Raw genomic sequence first — 22,062 nt, 5'->3', positions numbered from 1 at the left:
CAGGTGCAACCTCGTTAAGCAATTAATAATTTCCCATGACTAAATTAATTTCTTTAATTTCCTTTAAATTTGAAGGCAGGAACATTTAATGAGCAATAAGATAATTCAGGGTAACATTATGATGATAATTCTCTCTGGGGAAATTAGAAGAGTCACAGCATGGACTCAACAGACTCCCCAGAGAGAAAATTATGTCCTGATAATTCCTAGAGGTATTGTTATCAATGATCTAATATACAAGCCAGTATTAATTACAATATTTAACATCATTAATACGGTTTTCACTGTTCCTGCAAATTCACCTCTTACGGGTGATTTTCATATTACCAACTATGTAATCTAATAAACTATATTTATATTAACATTATTAAATTTCTCAAAAATTTAAGTTACAAAACTTCAAAATGCCCTTCAATTTTTTTTGGCAATAAAGCTCATGCTATGTATGATCTTTAAAGAGATATTACTCACCTCCAAACTACAAAAACTAGAACATCCTTTTGACAATATCTAACGTAAAGCTGTTATATATTATTTTCTACAAACCTCACTAGAAATAAAAAAAAACAACACCACATGTGCCAGCAGAGTCTAATTAGTCATGCTTCTTCCCATTTGAAAAATGATCTCCCTAAAATTTCTTTAACTATTTCAGAAGTAACCTATTCCTAAAGACACTAAGTGTCTGAGATTTACATCAGTTGGAACAATATGCCATTGATCATTATAACTGGCTTTTATCAAACAAAGGAGAGAATTCACTATAGCATAAGAAAAATGAGTGATCAAATACAACCAATTATCTAGTTAAACATTTATAAGACCCTGGTATTTGTATCATTTAATCATCATTAGTTATACTACCCAGCATAATCACTATATCCAAATTATGTAACCAGAAATACTGATGACCTTTCCCAACATTTCATGAGTAGGATAATGACGAAGACACTCCCATCTGCCCCATGAGCACCACCAGCCATACCTGGTAAAATTAAACATGGCAAGCAAAAGCCTTTCCCTGAGAGAAACAGAGACAGAGACAGACACAAATAGAGGGGAGAGGTTTTCTACAATGTATTCATTTATTCCACAGTTATTAATAGAGGAGGGAGATTAAACAAATACATAATCCAAAACAATAAAAAGACAATAAGCAAATACATAATAGTATCTAATATTTAAGCACATGCAGAGAAATAAAATAGAGTGATATAATGGAAAATGAGTGGATGGTTATTTTAGAGTGGGTAATTCTGGGATGACCTCGGTGAGAAGGTGTCGTTTATGGTGAGATTAAAAAACCAGAAGGAAAAAAAAAGGGCAGAAAGAAAACCTGGAGAAAATGTCTCGAGGAAAGAATGAGCTGGGTGTGTTGAAGGAACACTGGCCGGAGGATGGAGCACAAGGGCGACGGGGTGAGGAACGAGGTTAGAGGTGAGCAGGACAAAACCGCACGGCACTCTGACAGCACCAGTGAGGGACTCGGGTCTCCAGCAGGGAAGCACGGTACTGGGAGCTAACACACATTTCACAGTGACAACTCACGACGCTGGTGGGGAAGGAATGGAGAGGAGCATGAGTGAAGCAAGAGGGGAAGCAGGGAGACTGGACAGGAGGAAGTGGACCTGACCTGACTGTTGCAGGGACATGCGAGCAGCAGATGGAATCAGGATATGATCTTGAGGTGGAGTCAAAGGAGCTGCTGATGAATTGAGTATGAGGAGAGAGGGACAGAGAGAAATCAAGGATAAATCATGGATCTGGGGCTTGAGCACCTCGACGGATAGTGATGCCACTGACTGGGATAAACAAGGCTAACGAAGCAGCAGTGGGGGCAGAAGGCAGGTAATAAAAATGTAATAAAGGATGTAAGATGATGCAGAACCAACCGCTGGTAGAGAAACCTATGCTCCAAGAGAACGTCGTCATCCCCACCCTCCTCCTCATCCCCATCGTCTGGGTTCTATCTACGTGCCAAGCACAATACTAGAAGCTCCAGAGCTCATAGGAGGTAAAAACTATGATTCCTCTAATTTACTGATAAGAAAAGTGAAACATACCGATGTTCAATAACCTGTCCTCCATCACACAGCCAGAAAGTGGGGCATCCAAGAATTGACCCCAGGCAATCCGACTTCAGGGCTCAGGCCCTGAACCACCCCACCAAACAGCCAGTGCTTCTGACTCCTCCCAGCTCCCCCACGTGTTCCTCCCCATATAAATTCTGGTGTCCACAGGGCTCCATCCTCAGCCTTCTCTTCTCACTTTGCTCATCACTCTGGGCCACGTAACCCATTGCTCCATCTCTCTCATGTGTTGGTTCTGGAAGTTAGTGCTGAGTGAAACTGAGCCCTGGTGCTCTTCTAACCCTCTACTGGATACCCTATCAGAACTCTCCTAGAAATTCCTCCTCCTCCATCCCCTCTTCTCCTACACTGAATGATATCCAGTCAAGGAAAAAAAATCAATAAAAGGAATGCATAATTAAATGTATTCTACATAAGTATTCCTGGAAAAAGAAGTGCTTATCAAAATTTCTAAATCTGAGCAATATTTGTTTTATGAATATTTAGTGAGAAAGATGTATGAAACATAACCACAGTCATATGAAAAAGTCACAATATTCACAAAATAATAATATAAAGGGAGACAAAATATAAAGGTATGCTAAATGTAAAATGACACAACCGAATTCTAACAAACATATTAGAATCTATACATTCAATGTTGCCCTTCAAACAAGCACCATGAGAGGATATGGACTTACTCCAGGAAGGCTTCCAATACTGAAAATATGTTTGAAATTCCTCCTTGGATTGTAATCAGTTTGTGAATCACATGAAGATTACTGGTCTCATTTAAGAAGATATCTCATTTTGATCGAAAGAAGAATACCAAGACTATTTACTTTTTTCACCAAGTACATACTTGGCTCCAAAAGATTTCTGAATCTTCCAAATATTACGTTCACCCTCAAAAATGGAACAATTTTCAATACTGTATTTATTAAAACTATATTTCAGGCTCTGAATGCAATTCCAAATAGAACTGGGAAACTGTTTTGATTAATGTCGACCTCATCTTTGCCCACATCAGACTATTCAAATAGGAATTTCCAAGAGAGCAGATGAGATAATCCTTACCATATTCCCATTCTTTTAAAAATCATCCAAATTTCTCAAGGCATTTCCTTTAAAATTTAAGGAACACTTACCCCTAAATATGTAAATATGAACAACCAATCTAAATTCAAAACTTAACTAAGGGCTTCCCTGGTGGCGCAGTGGTTGAGAGTCCGCCTGCCGATGCAGGGGACACGGGTTCGTGCCCCGGTCCGGGAAGGTCCCACATGCCGCGGAGCGGCTGGGCCCGTGAGCCATGGCCGCTGAGCCTGCGCATCCGGAGCCTGTGCTCCGCAACGGGAGAGGCCACGACAGTGAGAGGCCCGCGTACCGCAAAAAAAAAAAAAAAAAAAAAAAAAAAAAAAAACTCAACTAAGCTTTAAATATTTTGATATCACTTCTCATTTGACAGATTTCTTATTATTCTATATTGCCACAGTCTTTTCCTAAAATAACTCTCAAGTAACTAAAATCTATACAACATAATATAATTAGATTGATCAATATTTAGCTTTCAATTAGAGATTAATTCATTCATCCAACAAATATTTATTGAGTACCCATGACCTACTACTCATTGATATAAAGCATGATTTACAGAAGTGAACACTGCACTACTGGTATAGCATATTCTGATCTGTTAGAAGCATACTAGTATAAGAAATTACCCAGAAATCATAATTTTTCTGAGAGTAATCTTTTTGTTGTCTTCCAAATTACATATTTCCTCTAGGATAACACTTTCCTTAGGGCCTCTACCATGTAGTTCATCCACATTATAAGGAGCCTTTATGCTATTAGGTTCCATTAGGGACTAAACGGCTCCTGAGACCATTACCTCAGCATCTGAGATTTGGAGCCGAAAGAGAGCATGGTATAAGCAAGACACAACTGAATCTGTGCCCAAAATAGGGAAAGACACAAAATGCAGCTGGAGAAGAAAAAGGCGACCAGATGATGCAAGACCCTCTACGACACACAAGGAAATGCAGAATCCACCTTAAGAGCCATAGAAACCGGCGCTTTTAGGAAGTGATACAATAAAAAGTACACTTTGGAAAGATGACTTTCAATACAATGTAAGGAATGAACTAGAAATGGTAAAATGAGAGGTAAAGAGATCAGTTCAGAAGCTTCTGCGATAATCCAGGCAAAAGGTGGCAGTAATCTAAATAAACTACAGTAGGTACAGTCAGGATGTAGAGAATTAGCAGATTCAAGAGCTATTTAGGGAGTAAAATCAGGACAAGAGGAAAACTGCCTAAATATAAAGTATGCGATTCGCTTGTTTGTAGTTTGGACGACTAGATGGACGGTGCTAATAGTCACAGGCAAAAGGACAATCTTGGGCAGGAAATAATAAATTCCATCTTGAAGAGTAGGAGCTTGAGGTACCTATAAAAATATCAAGTGTCACGGTGATTGAGAAGATCAGACTGGCCAGGAAACGGATGAGGAGCTTTTTCTGTGAAACTAAAGAGTGAGACGTGGGCTTCCCTGGTGGCGCAGTGGTTGAGAGTCCGCCTGCCGATGCAGGGGACACGGGTTCGTGCCCTGGTCTGGGAAGATCCCACATGCCGCGGAGTGGCTGGGCCCGTGAGCCATGGCCACTGAGCCTGCGCGTCCGGAGCCTGTGCTCCGCCAACGGGAGAGGCCACAGCGGTGAGAGGCCCGCATACCGCAAAAAAAAAAAAAAAAAAAGAGTGAGACAGACCCGGTGCCAATCCCAGCCCCGCCATTTACCGGCTACATGACCAAGCGTGAGTTAGTTCATTGGTCTGAGCCTCAGTCTCTTCATTTGTGAAGTGTGACAGATAACGCCTCCTACGGCTTGCGTTAGGAATAAATGAAACACACATTCACAATGCTTCGCACAGGGTGGGCGTGCTTAAGAACTCAATCAGCAGCAGGTACTGGTAGCAGCAGCAGGGCTACTGCCCTGGACAAAAGCCAGGAGCCAGGGGCCAAGTGTCCAACTAGTGCAAGGGGTCATGAGGAGGCCAGGAGACAACAGCTACAGGGAAGGTGGACGCCCTTTCTTAGGGTGGCAGAGCCTCGACGCAGCAGGTTTCAGCCCTCCCTACCCCAAGAACAAGGAGGAATCGTGGTCTGGAAGAGGCTCTGTGGATGGACAGGCTACCATCTGACCCCCAATCCTCACGGCATGGGGTTATTAGAGAACCAGCAGCCTCCACTGAGAGGGTGACGGGAAACAGTGTCCTCGGGGGAAAGAGGTCTGTTCCAGTTAAACCAAGGAGGTGAAAAAAAGTCCATAAGAAATGGAGGATGTAAGTGTTTTGGTTTTTTTTTAATAAACCATTTAATATATATTTACTTTTGTATATAGACTGTTACCGAAGAAAAACAAAAATGGTAAATTAGGAGTTCAGACATCTTAGGCCACACCTGACTTCTGGGCTCACAAAGATGTGGAAACCTGTCCTGGAGAAAAGTTCTTTCTTTTTCTCTGAGCTCTTCTTCCCTGCTTCGGCGCAGGCTGGTCTCACACCTCGGTCTAACAAAGCGTTGCCAAGAATGGCTTCCTATCGTATTTTTGATGTAGGTACCAAAGCACAGGCCACTGCTTGAACTTGTGCCAGGAAGAGAAATTCCAAAGACATTTATGTATCTTAATATTCATTTAAAAGGTGGTGCTTGAAAAGGTGGAGAATGGGTTGATCTGACACCCAGTTTGTCTTCAACAAGCATTTACTGAACGCCTACTATGTGCCCTAGGTACCACTCTGGGGTCTCGGGATGAAGCTTATACTCTAGAGAAAGCAGACAGACAATGAAAAAGTGAAAAGGCGATCAATTCTACGCAGAAAAATATGGCAGCAAAGGCTTACTGGGTGGGTGTGAAGGTTCAATTTTCATTAAATGCTCAAAGAAGGTGATAGTTAAATATACCCTGGAAGATGATGCGTGAGTAAGCCTATGAGAAACTACTAGAAGGTTTTAAACAGACACAATTTGACTGAAATTTTGTATTTTACATTTAAAGTTTATATAATTTTGTATTGAGAGCAGGCTGAAGGGAGGCAAGGATGGAGGCTGGGAAGCTACTGAAGTACGCTATGTGAAAAAGTAAAAGTACTGTGACCACAGCAGTGGCAGCAGAGGAGGCAAGAAGTATCCCAATTCTAACTGTGTGTTAAAGATGGAGCTGTGGGGGGCTTCCCTGGTGGCGCAGTGGTTGAGAGTCCGCCTGCCGATGCAGGGGACACGGGTTCGTGCCCCGGTCTGGGAAGATCCCACATGCCGCGGAGCGGCTGGGCCCGTGAGCCATGGCCGCTGAGCCTGCACGTCCGGAGCCTATGCTCCGCAACGGGAGAGGCCACAACAGTGAGAGGCCCGTGTACCGGGAGAAAAAAAAAAAAAAAAGATGGAGCTGTGGGGTCTGGGAACAGGTGAGATACAACACGAGAGAGCTGGAAGAAGCCAGGGACGTCTCCAGGAGCTTCAGCCTGAGCAAGGGAAGGATGGACCCGCCACCAACTGTGACAGAGAGGCCTGCAGACAGAAGGGCTGGGGGGGACCATTCAGAGCTCAGCTTCACACGTGCTCGCTTTGAGACACACAAACTTGAGGTCAGGCAGGCAACTGGATACGTGAGTCTGGAATTCAGGACAGAGGTCCAGGTTGAGATATAAATGTGAGAGTCACCAGCATATGGATCATACTTAGAATCATGAAACTGGAAGAGATCTCCAAGCAGGGATATAGATAGAAAGAGGTCTCAAGCCTTGAAGCCCTCTATTGTTAAGAGGTCCAAGAGGTGAGGAGAAATCAGCCAAGGATGGACCAGTAAGACAAGAAAAACAAGGTTCTTGGAAGCTGAGCAATGAACAGGTTTCAAAGAAGAGAGTACGATCAACTATTGAATGCATCTGATGAGCCAAGGAGGATGAGGCCTGGAAGCTGACCAGGGACGGAGCACCTGCACATAACTGGGACCTTAACAAAGCAGTCTAGCCGGGAGTGTGGGGAGAAGGCTTAACTGGAGCACATTTCAGAGAATGAAGGGGAAAATGGGAGACAAACCTACAAATAAAGCCAAGAATTAGCAATAAAAGGCAGCAGAGAAATAGGTTAACAACTGGAGAAAAGAAGGACTTTAAAAGCTGGTTTTTGGTTTGGACTTGTTTTGGTTTTGAGATAGGCTGGGACAGGGGACCCTCTACCTGAGTGCTTGCACTTGCACCTGGGCAACAGGATATAAAGAAACCATAATGGACTAAAAATAACTGCACGCATGTGCAGTCAGGCAGTTATGAACAGTAAGATACACAAAGGCCACAAACCAACAGCCCCTTCTGAGGTGCCAGGAGCAAAAGCAGGGTCCTGCACAAGATCCCTGCACACAGGATCACCCAGAGGGCGAGCAGACCACCTAAGTCAGGCCTCCTGCCAGACCTACCCCGCCCTCAGCCCGTCTGATGAACCAGCTCAAGCCCCCTCGGGGAGCAAGCAAGGGCACCTATTGCTCATTTTCACCCACCAGCCCCACCCCGCTGCGGCACGAGTCTCCATAAAGCCTTGCCTGAATCTCTCATCTGGCCTCTTACCAATTTCTATCGATTAAAGAGTCCAAGGACCCGAGCAGGTCACAGTCTGTTGTTGAGACGGAAGAGAGAACCACGCAATGGTGTGCTAGTGAAGGGCCTGCAGAGAGGGGCCACCAGGAGCGGGGGGTGGGTGGGATCCGGTGGTCAGGGGCGCGCTGGCCTTGGGCACAGTGTGGCGGGTTCATCTGGTGATAGAAAAGGCCAGTCATGTGACTACACATCTGGGAGAAGTCGGTGGAAGTTCTCTTCTGACTGTTTCGGTGTTTTTAAGCGAAACAGGAAGGAAGGGCATCAGCTAAGTGTGAAGATGGGGGAGATAGTGCTGGGGGTTTGAGGAGAACAGAGATGCGAGACGTCACTGAGGGGAGAAGGAGTGGAGGGACCGACAGCACGACTGCTGGGCAGGTTGAGCTTTACTTGAGGTTCCCAGTCATGAACGGAAACCACGGCGAGAGCCTGCTTTTCCTTAGAACGGCTGCTGCTCGTTCTCCTGTACCTAAAGTCATTCACTGAAGCCAACTGTCAAAGGGAGAACATCACACCGAAATTTCTATCAACAATTCAAAAAACAGAAACTGTACTCAATGCTACTTATAACAAACACCTTGGCAAAATCAATTTATCAAAAGAAGTACACTACATGATGACCCTTATTTCATCAAGTGATTCTGTAAGATGAGCTAAAGACAGGGGAAGGTGATCCAATCATGTCCAAAACTCATCCCACTCAACACAGCCCACTGGGGGCAACGTCGCTCTGGCCCACAAAGCGCCCAGAACACTACCCCAAACATGCTACAAAGTTAGCTTCATCTCATCCCGACACCTCGCTTCACAGGGATGCAAAAGCACAGGGGGACTGCAATTTGGGCCACCAGGAAGCTTAAAGGAATGGTTGATCTACCTTACTGCTTGGGTTTGAAGACTCCCAGACAAGGTTCTCATACCTTCTGAGCAATAAAAACGAGGAACGTCTGTTTTCCTACCTGTAGATCTCGAAGCTTTCCCTCTTTCACAGGTAGCCAAAGTGTTACACTAGGTATCTTCAAATTTACAAATAATAATAATTATAACCTAAGTCCTGGTGATTATCATAATTAAAATTAATCCTCCCTTCGAATCACTCCCATAAATTCTAAAAATTGTGCTCTGATTATAATTGTTTTATCTTTATGATAAAAAGGGAATGTACCACAGTGCTCTTCACTCAATGATCAGAAATCAAAATACTCAAAAAATGTTAGCTGTAAACTTCCACTGTTTAAAATTAGTCTCATAGTAAAATATTTTAGTATTTTCCTATTTCTCTGTCACCATCTTTCATATAGTCTGAATTTTCTTTTTTAAATTAAGCTAAATCCATTGTTCCACCAACAGGAGTCCAACAGGATACAAATCTAGTCAAAACATCCTTTCAGTACTTTCTGGCTTTAGTAGAGGAATCAAAGGAAAAAGGGAAGGAAAAGGAAGCTGATAGAAAAAAAATTTCCCTAAGTTCAAGAGAATGACAATACACACAAAAAAATTAATAGAGATACATAAATCTCACATCCTAAAGCTTATTAAAAAGGAACTCACACAGTACTAAAGAAAAAGGAGCTCTCACAGTAATATGTGAGACCACATATTACACATTACGGGGTTAGAGTATTCATCTCAGAACAAGAAAAAGAAAGATATGCCAAGAATATACATCACTTGTCATTATACAGGGGATTGGTATTTGACACTTAGAAAGCTGACTTCGTTTTCTGTTTATGTCCAGACACGTATTAGCATCACAAAAGTAGGAGTCACTCAGCTAACCATATGTTGCCGTATCACCCCGTTATTCAGGCCAATGGTGTGGAACAAAACAAAAGAAGGTTGTCAGCCCCTAGCAGAGCCTGTCCTTTGCCAGCCTTTAAAAATCATGCTACTGAGAGCAGTAACATTTTTCAAAGACTTAATAAGCAATAACGCCTGTAAACTCTTGTCAGGTAATCTCACACCATCAGTCTGGACGCAGAGACAGGAAAAACCCTCCCTCTTTCACCCACCCCTGGGAGCAGCAGCAGGAGGCAGAGATGAAGGGAACTGTGTGAAAAGAGATGCAGAACCACAGACGTGGTTCGGAAATGTATGCTGCATGGTCCCAGGAAACCATGACTTTCCTGGCTGGTGAGTCAGTAGAAGGCAAAAATGAAAGTGCTCATTTGTTTTTTCCTTTGAAATTTAGGACTGTTCAAAACAGAATTTCAAAATCATGACATGAACTACCTAATTTCAGAAGTGCTTCTTTTACTGCCTTCACTAGAAACAATATAATATGGACCCATAGTATCTATGTATGTGTGTAAAACTAGCACTAAGATACGTCTGTATCTAATAGATAGAAACTGCTTACTATAATCTTGATAATTTATGATCATACACAAAATATAGATGGTAGATCTAAAAAAAAAAAACAATCATCTTGAAATTAAAATATTGGCCTTACTCTAAGCTCTAAAGGGTCTCTTTTCTGAATACGGTACAGAGGATTCAGACGGGTGTAACAAAGAAAACAATGTAAAATTCAGTTGGGTAAAGGGTTAATTTAAACATGTTCATTTGAAGGCGTCCCTGGCTGGTTTCAATCACACATTCTTATTGAGACCCTGCTTCATGTGGGGAGCTGCAGTATCACAGGGCATCCAAAGAAAGTAAGACACAGTATAAATCCTCAAGGAGAGTTTAACCCAATAGCAAAGATAAGGAAAATGCCTATGTAAAATGACACAAAGGCCTCAGAAATACCAAAAGAGACATACAAAGGATGCACCATCACGTTTCCAAGGAAAAAATATTACATTCACAAAATCAGAAAAAGCGTCATAGTGGAGATGGCATTTTAGATGGTCCTTAAAGGGTGGGCAGGATTTCAAAAATTGGAGAGGGGGATGAGGGTACAAGATGAATAAAGTCACAGAGGCAGAAAAGACAGTTTATTCTGCAGGCAGTATTTCCTGCGCTGTGCCTCACAGACATGGATTCTGAGAGAAGCCAATAAATGTGCTTAAACAAAAAGGATCCCGTGGTCAAATAAGTCTGGAAAACACTACACCCCAAAACCCCCTCCAGGAAATTCACAGTGCACCCTAATAATACAGGGAAGGCTCTGAGAAAGTACTGTCATGAAGCAGCTGTGTAAATCCAAGTCTCCCAAACTTATCTGACTACAGAACTCATTTGAAAGAACATCTATAACAGACCAATTACAAGTACTGAAGTTGAATCTGTGATTTTAAAACTCCCAACAAACGAAGTCCAGGACCAGATGGCTTCATAGGCGAGTTCTATCAAATATTTAGAGATGAGGTAACACCTATCCTTCTGAAACTATTCCAAAAAAACTGCAGAGGAAGGAACACTCCCAAACTCATTCTATGAGGCCACCATCACTCTGATACCAACACCAGACAAAGATACCACGAAAGTACATCTACCAATTCTTCATTTCCAGAAATACGATCAAGCAAAACTCGGACAAGGCTAGCACAGTAAATCTGGGACACTGTAGAAGGTCTCCAACACCAAACTGAAAAAACACGGTATTTATTAACAACAACAACAAAAACCAACTGCTGCCTCTGGCAGGGATGAATGTTATTTTAAACGCGTCATCATACATCGGGCTTTAGGGCAAGCATCCACAGAGAACACAGCATCCAAGGTAATTAACTTCTATAGTGTGTGTACATGTTCTGCTGAAGCATTCCTTTAACTTCATTTCATGTTATAAAAAAACGAGCAACTACGTAACAGGGGAAACACATTGCTACTCAGAGAAAATAAGAAAAGTGACAGTAACAGAAGGCAGTCGTGGGCAATGCAGGACCAGCCAGAGCAGAGACAGGCACTAGACACACAGGCGCCGCCTTGCCTTTTCTCTTCCTCTCTGAGCCAAACATTAGCTCCCAAAGCCTGTAGGTCATTCAATTCAAGTTAAAAGCTAAAGCTGCCCCCCCTCTTTTTCCATATTTGTACATGAGAAGTAAATATTCTAAAACAGTATTTTATAATCGAAACAATCCTGATTGAAGCTTGGAAATTCATAACTAGCATTTTTGGCTACTTTATTTCCTAAAGGGACTATTCATGTACTACTTCCTTCCTCACTGCATGTACATCTATGTCTACACACACACACACACACACACACACACTTACGGCTGCATTTATTAGAAGAAATTACCTGCGGTTGGAACTGAGGAACAGGTGGCCCTTGCATCCCTTGTGATTGCTCATCCATCGTCTGAAGCAACAGGAACTTCAGAACTCTGTAAAAATGTAAAGTTGAAATTTAAATAATGCAATCATTACCAATACATACTTGAGATGAACCTAATGCTTCAAAAACGTCCATTAAGACACTCCATACTCTTATCTGCCATTTGCTAAATCCAAGCTCTGCTTAGCTAACACAAATGTTCACTATCTCAGCTAATTCTTATCGAAAGTAGCATGTTATGCTTAGAAAATCCCGTTTTGTGAGATGAAATTCTCTCTTCTCCATTACATCTTATAGATCAAAGAGGCTTCCCCTCTCCCTCCCGGACTGAGAAGATAATCACCACGGTAAGCTTCCCAGAATTGTGGCTAACATTTTACATTCCTAAAATGCACTTCATCTTCATATTCTAAAAATGTTAGCACTTTTGTTCTTCGTGTCCAACTATAATGCTTACTGTGATTTTTAGGTTTAAACTTAAAAGTCCTGTCCTCATATGAGGGTGTTTACTCTTTTATGCATATATTTTTTGTAATTACAAAACATCCACCCATTAATTTAGTAAACACAGACTGAAGACCAAGCATACGCCAAGTCCTGCACAAGGTTCAAGAACTGAACTATAAACACGGCCGACACCCCTGTCCAGGAGCCACTTCTGCACTGATTCTACACAACACCAAGTATCTCTAGGTTCTTCATAAGTGTAATTTTATAACTAAAATCTTGTGGGTTAAAAAACTAGGGTCCATTTAAATAGGATCGACAGAGAAATTAAAACACATTTTCACTTCATTATACCTTTTAAAAAGCAATAAAAATATTCTAGACATGGGTTATTTGTATTGCAAATATTTTTTACCATCTTGTAGAAAACCTTCCCAATGGCATCTTTTAATTAACTTATGAACAGAAATTCATAAATTTAATATGTTCTAATTGATCAATCTTTTCCTTTATGGTTAATGCTTCTGTGTACAAAATGCTTAATAATTTAAGAATTATTTCCCTACTCTAAATTCTCATACATTATCTTTCAATGTAAGCTTTATTGCTTTGCCTTTCATATCTAAATTTGCAATTGATCTGGAATTAAAGTTTTGTACAACATATGGTGAAGTCAATATTTAGTTTGTTTTCCCATATGGCTATCCAACTGACTTCAAATCATATACTGAAAAGACTGTCCTTTACCCCACACCCCATTACAGTGCTACTATATCATTCTCATCATATATCAAATGACTGCACACACATATATACTTAGCAGTGTATGGTGTAGGTTTATTATAAAGTCTTGTTACATGCTTAATCACATATATGATTTTAATATAAATTTTAGAACCAGCCTTTTTGTTTCTATTTTTTTAAAAAAAAGTCTATTGAGATTTTGATTACAAGTACATGAACTCTATAGATCAATTTGGAGAAAACTGACATTTAATAATATTGGGTCTTCAGACCCATGAATACAGGATATCTCATTTATTTTAGGTTTAATTTCTTTCAATAATGGTTTTCAGTTTAAATACTGGTCTTTCACCTGGTTTTGTCAGGTTATTTCCTAAGTATATTATATTTTTTGATACTATTGTTAATGGTAGGTGTTTTTTATTTCAATGTTCTGATAGCATACAGAACTACAACTGATGTCTGTATATTGACCTTTTATCTTGCAAACTTGCTAAACTCTCTTATTGGTTCAAGTAGACTTTTTGTAGTTTCTTGCCTTATTGCAATGGCTAGAACCTCCAGTACAATGAATAGAAGCAGAGACATCATTTTCTTATTCCTATCTGAGGAGGAAAGCATTCAGCCATTTACCATTAAGTATAATGTAAGATGTACATTTTTCATAAATGCCCTTAATTTATCAGGTTGAGCTAGTGCCCTTCTATCCTTACTTTGCTGAAAGATTTTATAAAGAATAGATGTTAGATTTTTGTCAAATTCTTCCTCTGTGTCTGAGCTGATTATACATGTTTTAAATTGTTAAAATGTTGAATTTTGGTGGTTCATTTATTTTAAATTTTGAACATTCATTTTGGTGAACGCTAAGCCAGTATTCATTTCTGGGATGGACCCCATTTAGTCATGATATATAATCCTACTTATGTATTTTTGGATTCAATTTTACATAGTGTTGGATTTGAGGAGTGAGGAGAGGGAAGGAGAAAGAGAACCCCAGTAATGAATTAGAATACATTTTAGTATGAAATCTGAATCATTAAACAATCAAGAGACAATGCTTTAAGGCTACACACTAAGGCAATATTGGTTATTTAAAATGTGTATAAGCAAAAAGGACACTTTTGCAAAAGGCAGTATAAATTAAACAGTTTTTCCAGCTTAGGAAAAGAAAAGCTATTACAAGCCAACTACACATCCAAAATGGTATCTTACAACTTAACTGCTATTATTCTAATGCAGGACAGATTACTGCTCAAAACTGCACATTTCAGAACATCAAGAAATTTTCATTTTTTTGTTACCTTTTAAGCAAGACAACATCAGAATAAAGACTTTTAAAATTAAAAAAAAAAAGAAATCTAAATCATTAAAATCAACATTTCACATCTAGTGTCCCACAGATAGTTTCCCAAGACACTTCATAAAAAAAAGGTTTCCTGGTCAAAGACCTCTGTGAAATACTACTCGCTATATGAATCTCTCTTAGAAAGTCATAGTAAATATTAGCTAAATATTACTAAAGGACCCAAGCAGGCCCACAGTTAAAAAAAACAACTTCACTTATATTTATGTGGTTATTTAAGCACAAAATGCTTTCTTTGTGTAACATATTTTAATATCCCACAGCTTGACCAATCCTAAGAAGAGAAGACACTATGAGAAATGTTGTGCTAGATTATAACAAAGTGGGTTTCATCACACCTCCTGATGTGTGACAATGTCTAAGCAAATAAAATTATGAAGAAAAGAAGCCAAAGTAAAACAACAAAAAAGAAACATAAAAATCAAAGGAAACTTACAAGTGATTTAATCTAACAATCTGCATAACAGGGAAATCACTTCTACAGTATCCCAGACAGAGGTCAAAGAGCCTCTCCTTAGAAATAAAACTCTGTATGAAATACTCATATTGTACATAAGCTTAGTAATACAATGAATAATAACGCAACAAAATTTTCTTTGCATAATATCTAACACGGTTCCATTTGTCACTGGATTCTTAATGCTTTTACAAAATAAGAATATATCAATGTTTGTATACTGATTTAATATCATCATATTTCCAAAGGCCAAATATATTTATGTATTATCTCTTTCCACTAATCTCCTCACAAATGAAATAAAAACACATTTAATGTATAAATATGTTAAACATGCATTCAGTCTTCTAGATTATAATTTCCATGATACAGGGATCTATCTGTGTCATCCACAGCTGTACCCCCAGTTCTTAGGTCAATGTTTGGCACAAAATGAGTGCTGAGCAAATATTTACTTAATGAATGAATAAATGTATCTCTGTCATAAAAACATCAAATAATAATTGCTAGAGTTTAATAAGTCTAAAATCAATGGTGAGTAAAATTATGATCTAATTCAACAAATTTGTCAACCAATCTTCAATTAAAAAAGGCTGCCCAAAGAAGGTGTTGCCTGAATCGGGTTTTCAATAAGGAAGAGAAGTTCACAAGGGTTAGACGAGGCAATGAAGAGAGGAACCCTGGGAAAAGGAAAGGACACATCAAAATACCCAAAAGCAGAGCACAACATCTTATAAGTAAAATTAAAGTTGGCAGGTGGTGAGAGATAGCTGGGGGGAGTTAATATCAGAAGGTTAGGCTAACAACATAGACAGCTGTCCACTCATGAGAAAGCTTTTACGATATTTACTTTATCCAGCTGGTATCAGAGAGCTAATGCTGGGTTTCAAGAAGCTAAGAGAGGGAAGTTCATTTTTTGAAATACAACCTTTCTTGCTGTGTGACAGAGCAGAGGGGCTCACAACCACAAGCAAGACTAGTCAACAAGCTACTGCAACAGTCCAGACAAGAGGTGATAAGGGCCCTCACCAAAGTCTCTTACTTCACCTCAACCAGCTTTCAACACAACTATCTCACTTTCTGGAAATGTTCTGTGCCCCATATTCTCCTGGATTTTCTCCCACATTATAGCTATTTTTTCTAAGTTCCTTTTGCTATCCATGCTAATACATTCTCTCAAGTCAACCCATCCAGTCCCATGACTTTGATTACTAACCATGTATGATTACTCTGAAATTTCTCTCTACTACACGCATCTGTTCTGAGCTCTGAGCCACAAACACCAATATCCAAATGACCATCTGATATCTTCACAATTCTTGAATAGAAGATTCCATCTCCCATTCTTCAAAAAAAAAAAAAAAAAGGCAAGCTTCTCTAATCTTCTTTATCTCTTTATGTGTATCACCATCTACTCAGTAGATCCAGCCCAAACTTCTTAAACTTTTGGGTCATAAAGGTTAACTGCAACGTGGACTGTCAAAACTTACCAATGAACTTTTGTACTCTGTAATGTGAAAATCCAATGGCCTCCCTTGCCCTCTAAATAGATCTTTTACTCATGCATGATTCTGTAACATCATGCACTGGCCATCTGGAAAATTTTAGTTCCCTTGGTTACTCAGATCCTCTATAAATGTTGACCATTTCATTATACAATATTCAAAAACACATTCATTAATATCACCACTAATCTCATCAGAAATCTTTAAATACCAGGAAGATGCCAAGGACAGAGTGATGAATATAATTTTTCCAAAATTCCAACTTTCATTTTAAAAGTTCGAATTTTATCATTAGTAACAAACAATGTCACTTGTTTTCCCTTAAATGACACGCACTTAATTTTCAAGAAAATGTCTACAAAACACCTAGGTCTGAATGTCAGTTGCTGTTTCACGTGAAAACGGTGTCCCATGAAAACAGTAGCTGTCAGGCTGCTCCTCCAACACCTGAAGAGAGGCTTTTCTCAAGACAACTTTGATTTGCTGCCATGGTGCTTAAAGTCTACTTTCCATTTCATCGCACATATTAAGGGACTTGTACTCAAAGGTTGAAATGTGATAAAAATAATACTCTTTAACTGCTTCATCAAGTACATTTTAAAATGAAACTCATACTTTTTAGTACTATTCCATATGGGTAGAGAAGACAAAGACTAGTAGTTTGGTATTGCCGCACTGATTCAAGCTAAGGCATCAGTGCTTTTACAAATAATGTCTTAATATTATAAAAATCATTTGCTCTTGCAGACCACATGAATGAACCTCAAGGACCCCACCCAACCCCCAACCCTCACCATCCCCAGAAGTCGAAAGACCACACTTCCAGAAGCTCTGGTCCAGTCAAAAACCTAGAATTCATCTGTGATTCTTCCCTCCCCCTCACCTACCTGCTCCCCATTCCAACACACCAGAAAGTGCCATTTGTTCTATTTCCAAAATAAATCTCAAATCTGTCCATGCTCCTCTATTGCCACTAATACAACCCTATAAGGTGTCATTATATCTCCGACAGAGATTACTCTCGTAGCCTAGGAAGTGGTCTCTCTTCTTCCACCATTCTCTTCACAGTGGGATTTCCGATCTTACGGAAAAACCCAAACGAACTTTTTGGCCACCCCAATATTTTAAAAACACAAGTCACTTCATGACACTCCCATTACTCTTGGACTAAAATCCCAGCTCCTTGCCAAATACGGCAGGGCCCTGCAAAGGATCTCCTGCCTCCCTCTCCCACGTCAGGGCATCCTAGTCTCTCTCACTAACGACCTGCCATCAACACAAAAACCCCTCTGCTCTTGAAACCCTGTAAGTCTTTCCTGGCTTCAGGGCCTTTGTACGCTGTCCCTACCTTAACAATCCTCTCCAAAGTAGGACCCAGCCCTCCCTGTTGACCTTTCATATCATCACCCTTTCGTTCCTATGGAGCAATTATAACAATTTATAATTATCTTGTTCATTTTTTAACTTGTTTATTGTTTATCTCCTCTGCATAAGGCAGGTAACATAAAGGCAGGACCTTATCATTTTGTTCCCTGCTGTACTCCCCCAGCAAGAACCTGGCACATAACGGGCACCCAATAAACATCTGCTGAATGAATGGAAAATCAGGAATAGAGGACAGATTTTACAGTGGCTTGTGTTTAGACGTGTACGACTTCTGACTGATTAGCAAGTTAAAGGCAACTCCAAAAGTCATCATTAGCTTGGAGGACACGGGGCACGGTAGTAGCACCATCCAAACTAGACTGATAGAGAAGAAACCAAAATACGGTGGGTGTTAGGAAGAGCAGGGTACAGGGTGAAAATGATACAGAAAAACCTAACTGTGAGTTATTAGGAGAAAGGCCATATATAAAAAGTTCATAACAGCCAAATTTTGCCAAGTAGAATCTTTAGGAAAGGGGAATTCAATACACTGTCCTGTAATTCTCATATCGATTATTTTTATTAGCTAAAGCTCTTCAATGTGTTTGAAAACAGTTCTCTTTTTTAAAATGGAAGTATAATTGACTTACAGTATTATATTAGTTTCGGGCATACAACACAGTAATTTGATATTTTTATAGAATATACCCCATACAAAGTTATTATAAAATATTGACTACAGTCCCTCTGCTGTACATTATATCCTTGTAACTTACTTATTTTTTACCTAGTAGTTTGTACCTCTTAATTCCCTTTACCTGTCTCCCCCTCTCCCACCCCTCTCCCCTCTGGTTAACTATTAGTTTGTTTTCTGTGTTTGTGAGTCTGTTTCTGCTTTGTTATATTGGTTCATTTGTTTTCTTTTTTAGATTCCACATACAAGTGAAAACCTACAGTATTTGTCTTTCTCTGTCTTTATTCTGTGTCTATATAGCTTTATTCTCTATAGCTTTATTCTGTGTCTATAGACATCCTCGAATTAATTATTTCTTACAGAAACTGCCTTAAAATCATACATTTCAAAACACTAACCTGATTTTTTGGTCAATTATAAAGTACAGTACTAAACATATGACAGAATAAAAAAGATGAGACAAATATGCATTGATATTTGTAAGAAAATCATTTTGTGCATTTTATTTGTGATTGTGATTTTGGTCAAAAAAGTTATAACTAGCCATTAAATTAAAATATTTTAATTATAGTCAATATTAAAGAATGCTTAGCTAAAGAAAAATATTTCCTTCATTCTGCAACAAAAATTACTTAACAATAAAGACTTAAAGGTCAGTCAATCTTGCAATCTTTCAATTAAACTTCTAACTTAAAGCTTAAAGTAAATGCAATTCAACTAACAATGGGTATGTATAGATTCTATTCATTAAAAAGCTTTCTCTTTCTGTTTCCAAACATATATTTTGGTAACTTCATCATTCTATCCAGTTTCTCAACAATCAGTTTTGACACAGTACTAAATCCTAAATATTGAACTATGTACATACCAATCTCAAGAGATTTCAGATAAACAATGATCAACCATATCGTTCCTTATCTAACACATACTTTTCTATATTATTAAAGACTCCGGAAGCTACTTCCTGCTACTCATTACAGAAACTTTTTAAAAGTATTCTCAACAAAGGAAAAAGTTAAAAATGGCAATCCAAGTATAAAATAATAAAATTATAGCACTGGAAAAGAAGCAGTAGAATATCTAATTCTAGTTTAAATCTAGCGTTACAGTTTCATTCATAAAGCAGAATGTTCTGCCTTATTTTTGTTAATAGTTATAGGCACAAATAAATGTACATTAGAAATAAATATAAAAAATGTTGAATATCACTGATGAAGAATACAAATTTAAGCAACAATGAAATAGTATACACCTGATAACCTTTCAAAATGACACATATTTAAAAATTATACGTAATGCTTACATACGTGTAATAACCTTTCTAGAAAGCAATATGGCAATAAACATTAATAATCATTCATACCCTTTTACTCAGGACTCTCAATCCCACAACTCTATCCTAAAGAAATAAATCAGCGAGTGAATTTTGGATTACATACAAGAATGTTTATTAAAAAGCATTTATCATAAAGAAAAACTAGGAACAACATAATGGTCCAACAATATGAAAATGTCTAAATAAATTACAGTAAACATATAAAATAGAACCCTAGACTGACCAAATGTTTATTAAAAATTGTAATGACATTTAAAGATGTACCCAGTATAATGTGAAGTGAAAAAAGCAAGATTTGGAGACAAATTTCCATGTTATATGTACTCAAAGTATACTGTTCTTATCACTAACAATTAGATAATTGTGTCGTGATTTGTTTAAGCTAACTATCTTGCCAAAATATCAGCCAAGTAAGGGTAGGAAATTATCTGTTTTATACATCACTGCATCCCCCTGGTGGCTGGCACAGAGTTAAACATATAGCAAATATATAGCCATCTATGATTCTAACATGAATTCATTATATTTTAAATCAAAAACAGGAAGTTGCCTAATAGAATAAAATTATCTTTAAGAAAAGCACATTTATATACACGTATGGGTATTAAAAACAGTACAGGCAAACGTAGCTTCCATAATAGCAAAAAGATAATTCAGACCAACCCTCCCCTCTGAGGGCAATTAGTTACACAAAAGAAATATTTTTCAATCTGCTTGAATGCATCACGGAGCTGTGGAAATAGGAAAGAATTAAAGGACCAGTGCCTGAGGGATGAAGGAAACCAAGGAGAAGTGGGTCTAATATCTGGGCATTTTTTGTACTGCCTGTGGAGGGGCAGTTATGATGCCAAGAGGCTGTACAGAACTTCCAGCCTCTTGGGACTAGAGAAAGTGTAGTCCACAGCTCGACAAGGGGCTGTGGCAAACAGCCTCACAATTTGGGTTGGGACCTTGAAAGCCTTAACCCTGGTAAACACACCTTCACAATACTAAATCATCTGAAATCCTGAAACTGGACTGAGGTCATCTCTGATAGCTAAAACCCCCAGGCACCTGGCAGAAACACATGAAAATACACTCTGGACAAAGAGAATCTCTTAGGTTTCAAATTACTGCTACAAACAATTCTACACATATAATCTCCAATGCATAATAAAAAATAACTAGGCACTCTAGCAAATAAGAGCACATGAACAAAAATCAGTAGAGAGAAAAGACAGAATGAAAATGCTCTCAGACAGAAGGTGGAAGATGCAGGAAGGAATCATAAAGGCAATGGCAGACATTTAAGTAAGGATTATTGGCATGAACCAATAGATAAAAGTGATTGTAGAGTTAAAAATAAATCTAGAATTGAATACATGAAAACCAATATATAAATAGAAGGCTAAATGGAGATAAAGCATGTTAAGGTTCCCATTACAATGTGTGGAAAAAGGAAAGCACAAATTAGCCTTATCTTTATTCTTCTAGTCTACTGATCTTGTCCAAAATTTATTTTAGCACTTCTGTTTATTATGGTATAATTTATATACAGGAAACTTGCTATTTTCCTGTTCAATTTCCATACATTTTGACAAATTTAGTCTTGGAACTACCACCAGAATCAAAATTAGAACAGTTCCATGAGCCCATAATGGAAGTATCACTGCTTGTTTATCCACTCGCCAATTAACATACATTTGCACTGTTTTCCTGTTTGGGACAATTACAAATAAAGCCACTATAAATATCTGCATACAGGTTCACATGTAAGTTTTCACTTCACATGGGTAAATATCTAGGAATGGGATTGCTCAGGTAACGTTAGATTTTAATAAGGATGCTTGTAAAATAGAAGGTCTTTATTTGGTATGATAATAAGAAAACGAAAAGTACCTGAAATCATCCTGCTTCCCACACACCTCCTTGTGGTCTCAGTGAGGTTCTCCTTACTTATTCTTCTTTTGTTTACGCTAATAAAATCATCACAAAAGATGGTATCATGTTTGCCTTTTGTATTTGTATTTTTGTCAAGTCATCATGTGAGGAAGAAGGAAATAAGAGATAGAATTTCTAATAAAAATTATGGCAAATTGAGAAATGTATTGAACCATTTAATTTTGTGGAAATGTAGACATTACCGTCCCCTGACAATTCAATAACTTAGAATTGGTCTAAAATAAGATAAGTAATTGGATGCTGAGAGAACGTAAATGCTGTATTT

At 38.7% G+C, this 22,062-nt stretch overlaps 1 protein-coding gene across 5 annotated transcripts in view; it reads right to left on the bottom strand.

Annotated features, from left to right (window-relative positions):
* Positions 1 to 22,062, bottom strand: part of NEK7 (NIMA related kinase 7) — a 136,520-nt gene that overhangs the window by 73,576 nt on the left and 40,882 nt on the right. For all 5 annotated transcript variants that reach the window (XM_060091466.1, XM_060091465.1, XM_060091469.1 and 2 more), the window contains exon 2: positions 11,910 to 11,994. In XM_060091466.1, coding sequence (XP_059947449.1) covers positions 11,910 to 11,966 — 57 coding nt within the window. In that variant the 5' untranslated portion in view covers positions 11,967 to 11,994. The remainder of the gene's footprint in view (positions 1 to 11,909; positions 11,995 to 22,062) is intronic.

This window comes from Mesoplodon densirostris, chromosome 2 (assembly GCF_025265405.1).
Source record: "Mesoplodon densirostris isolate mMesDen1 chromosome 2, mMesDen1 primary haplotype, whole genome shotgun sequence".
In the NCBI taxonomy this organism is placed as follows: Eukaryota; Metazoa; Chordata; class Mammalia; order Artiodactyla; family Ziphiidae; genus Mesoplodon; species Mesoplodon densirostris.
This window is presented reverse-complemented; position numbering and strand designations above follow the sequence as displayed.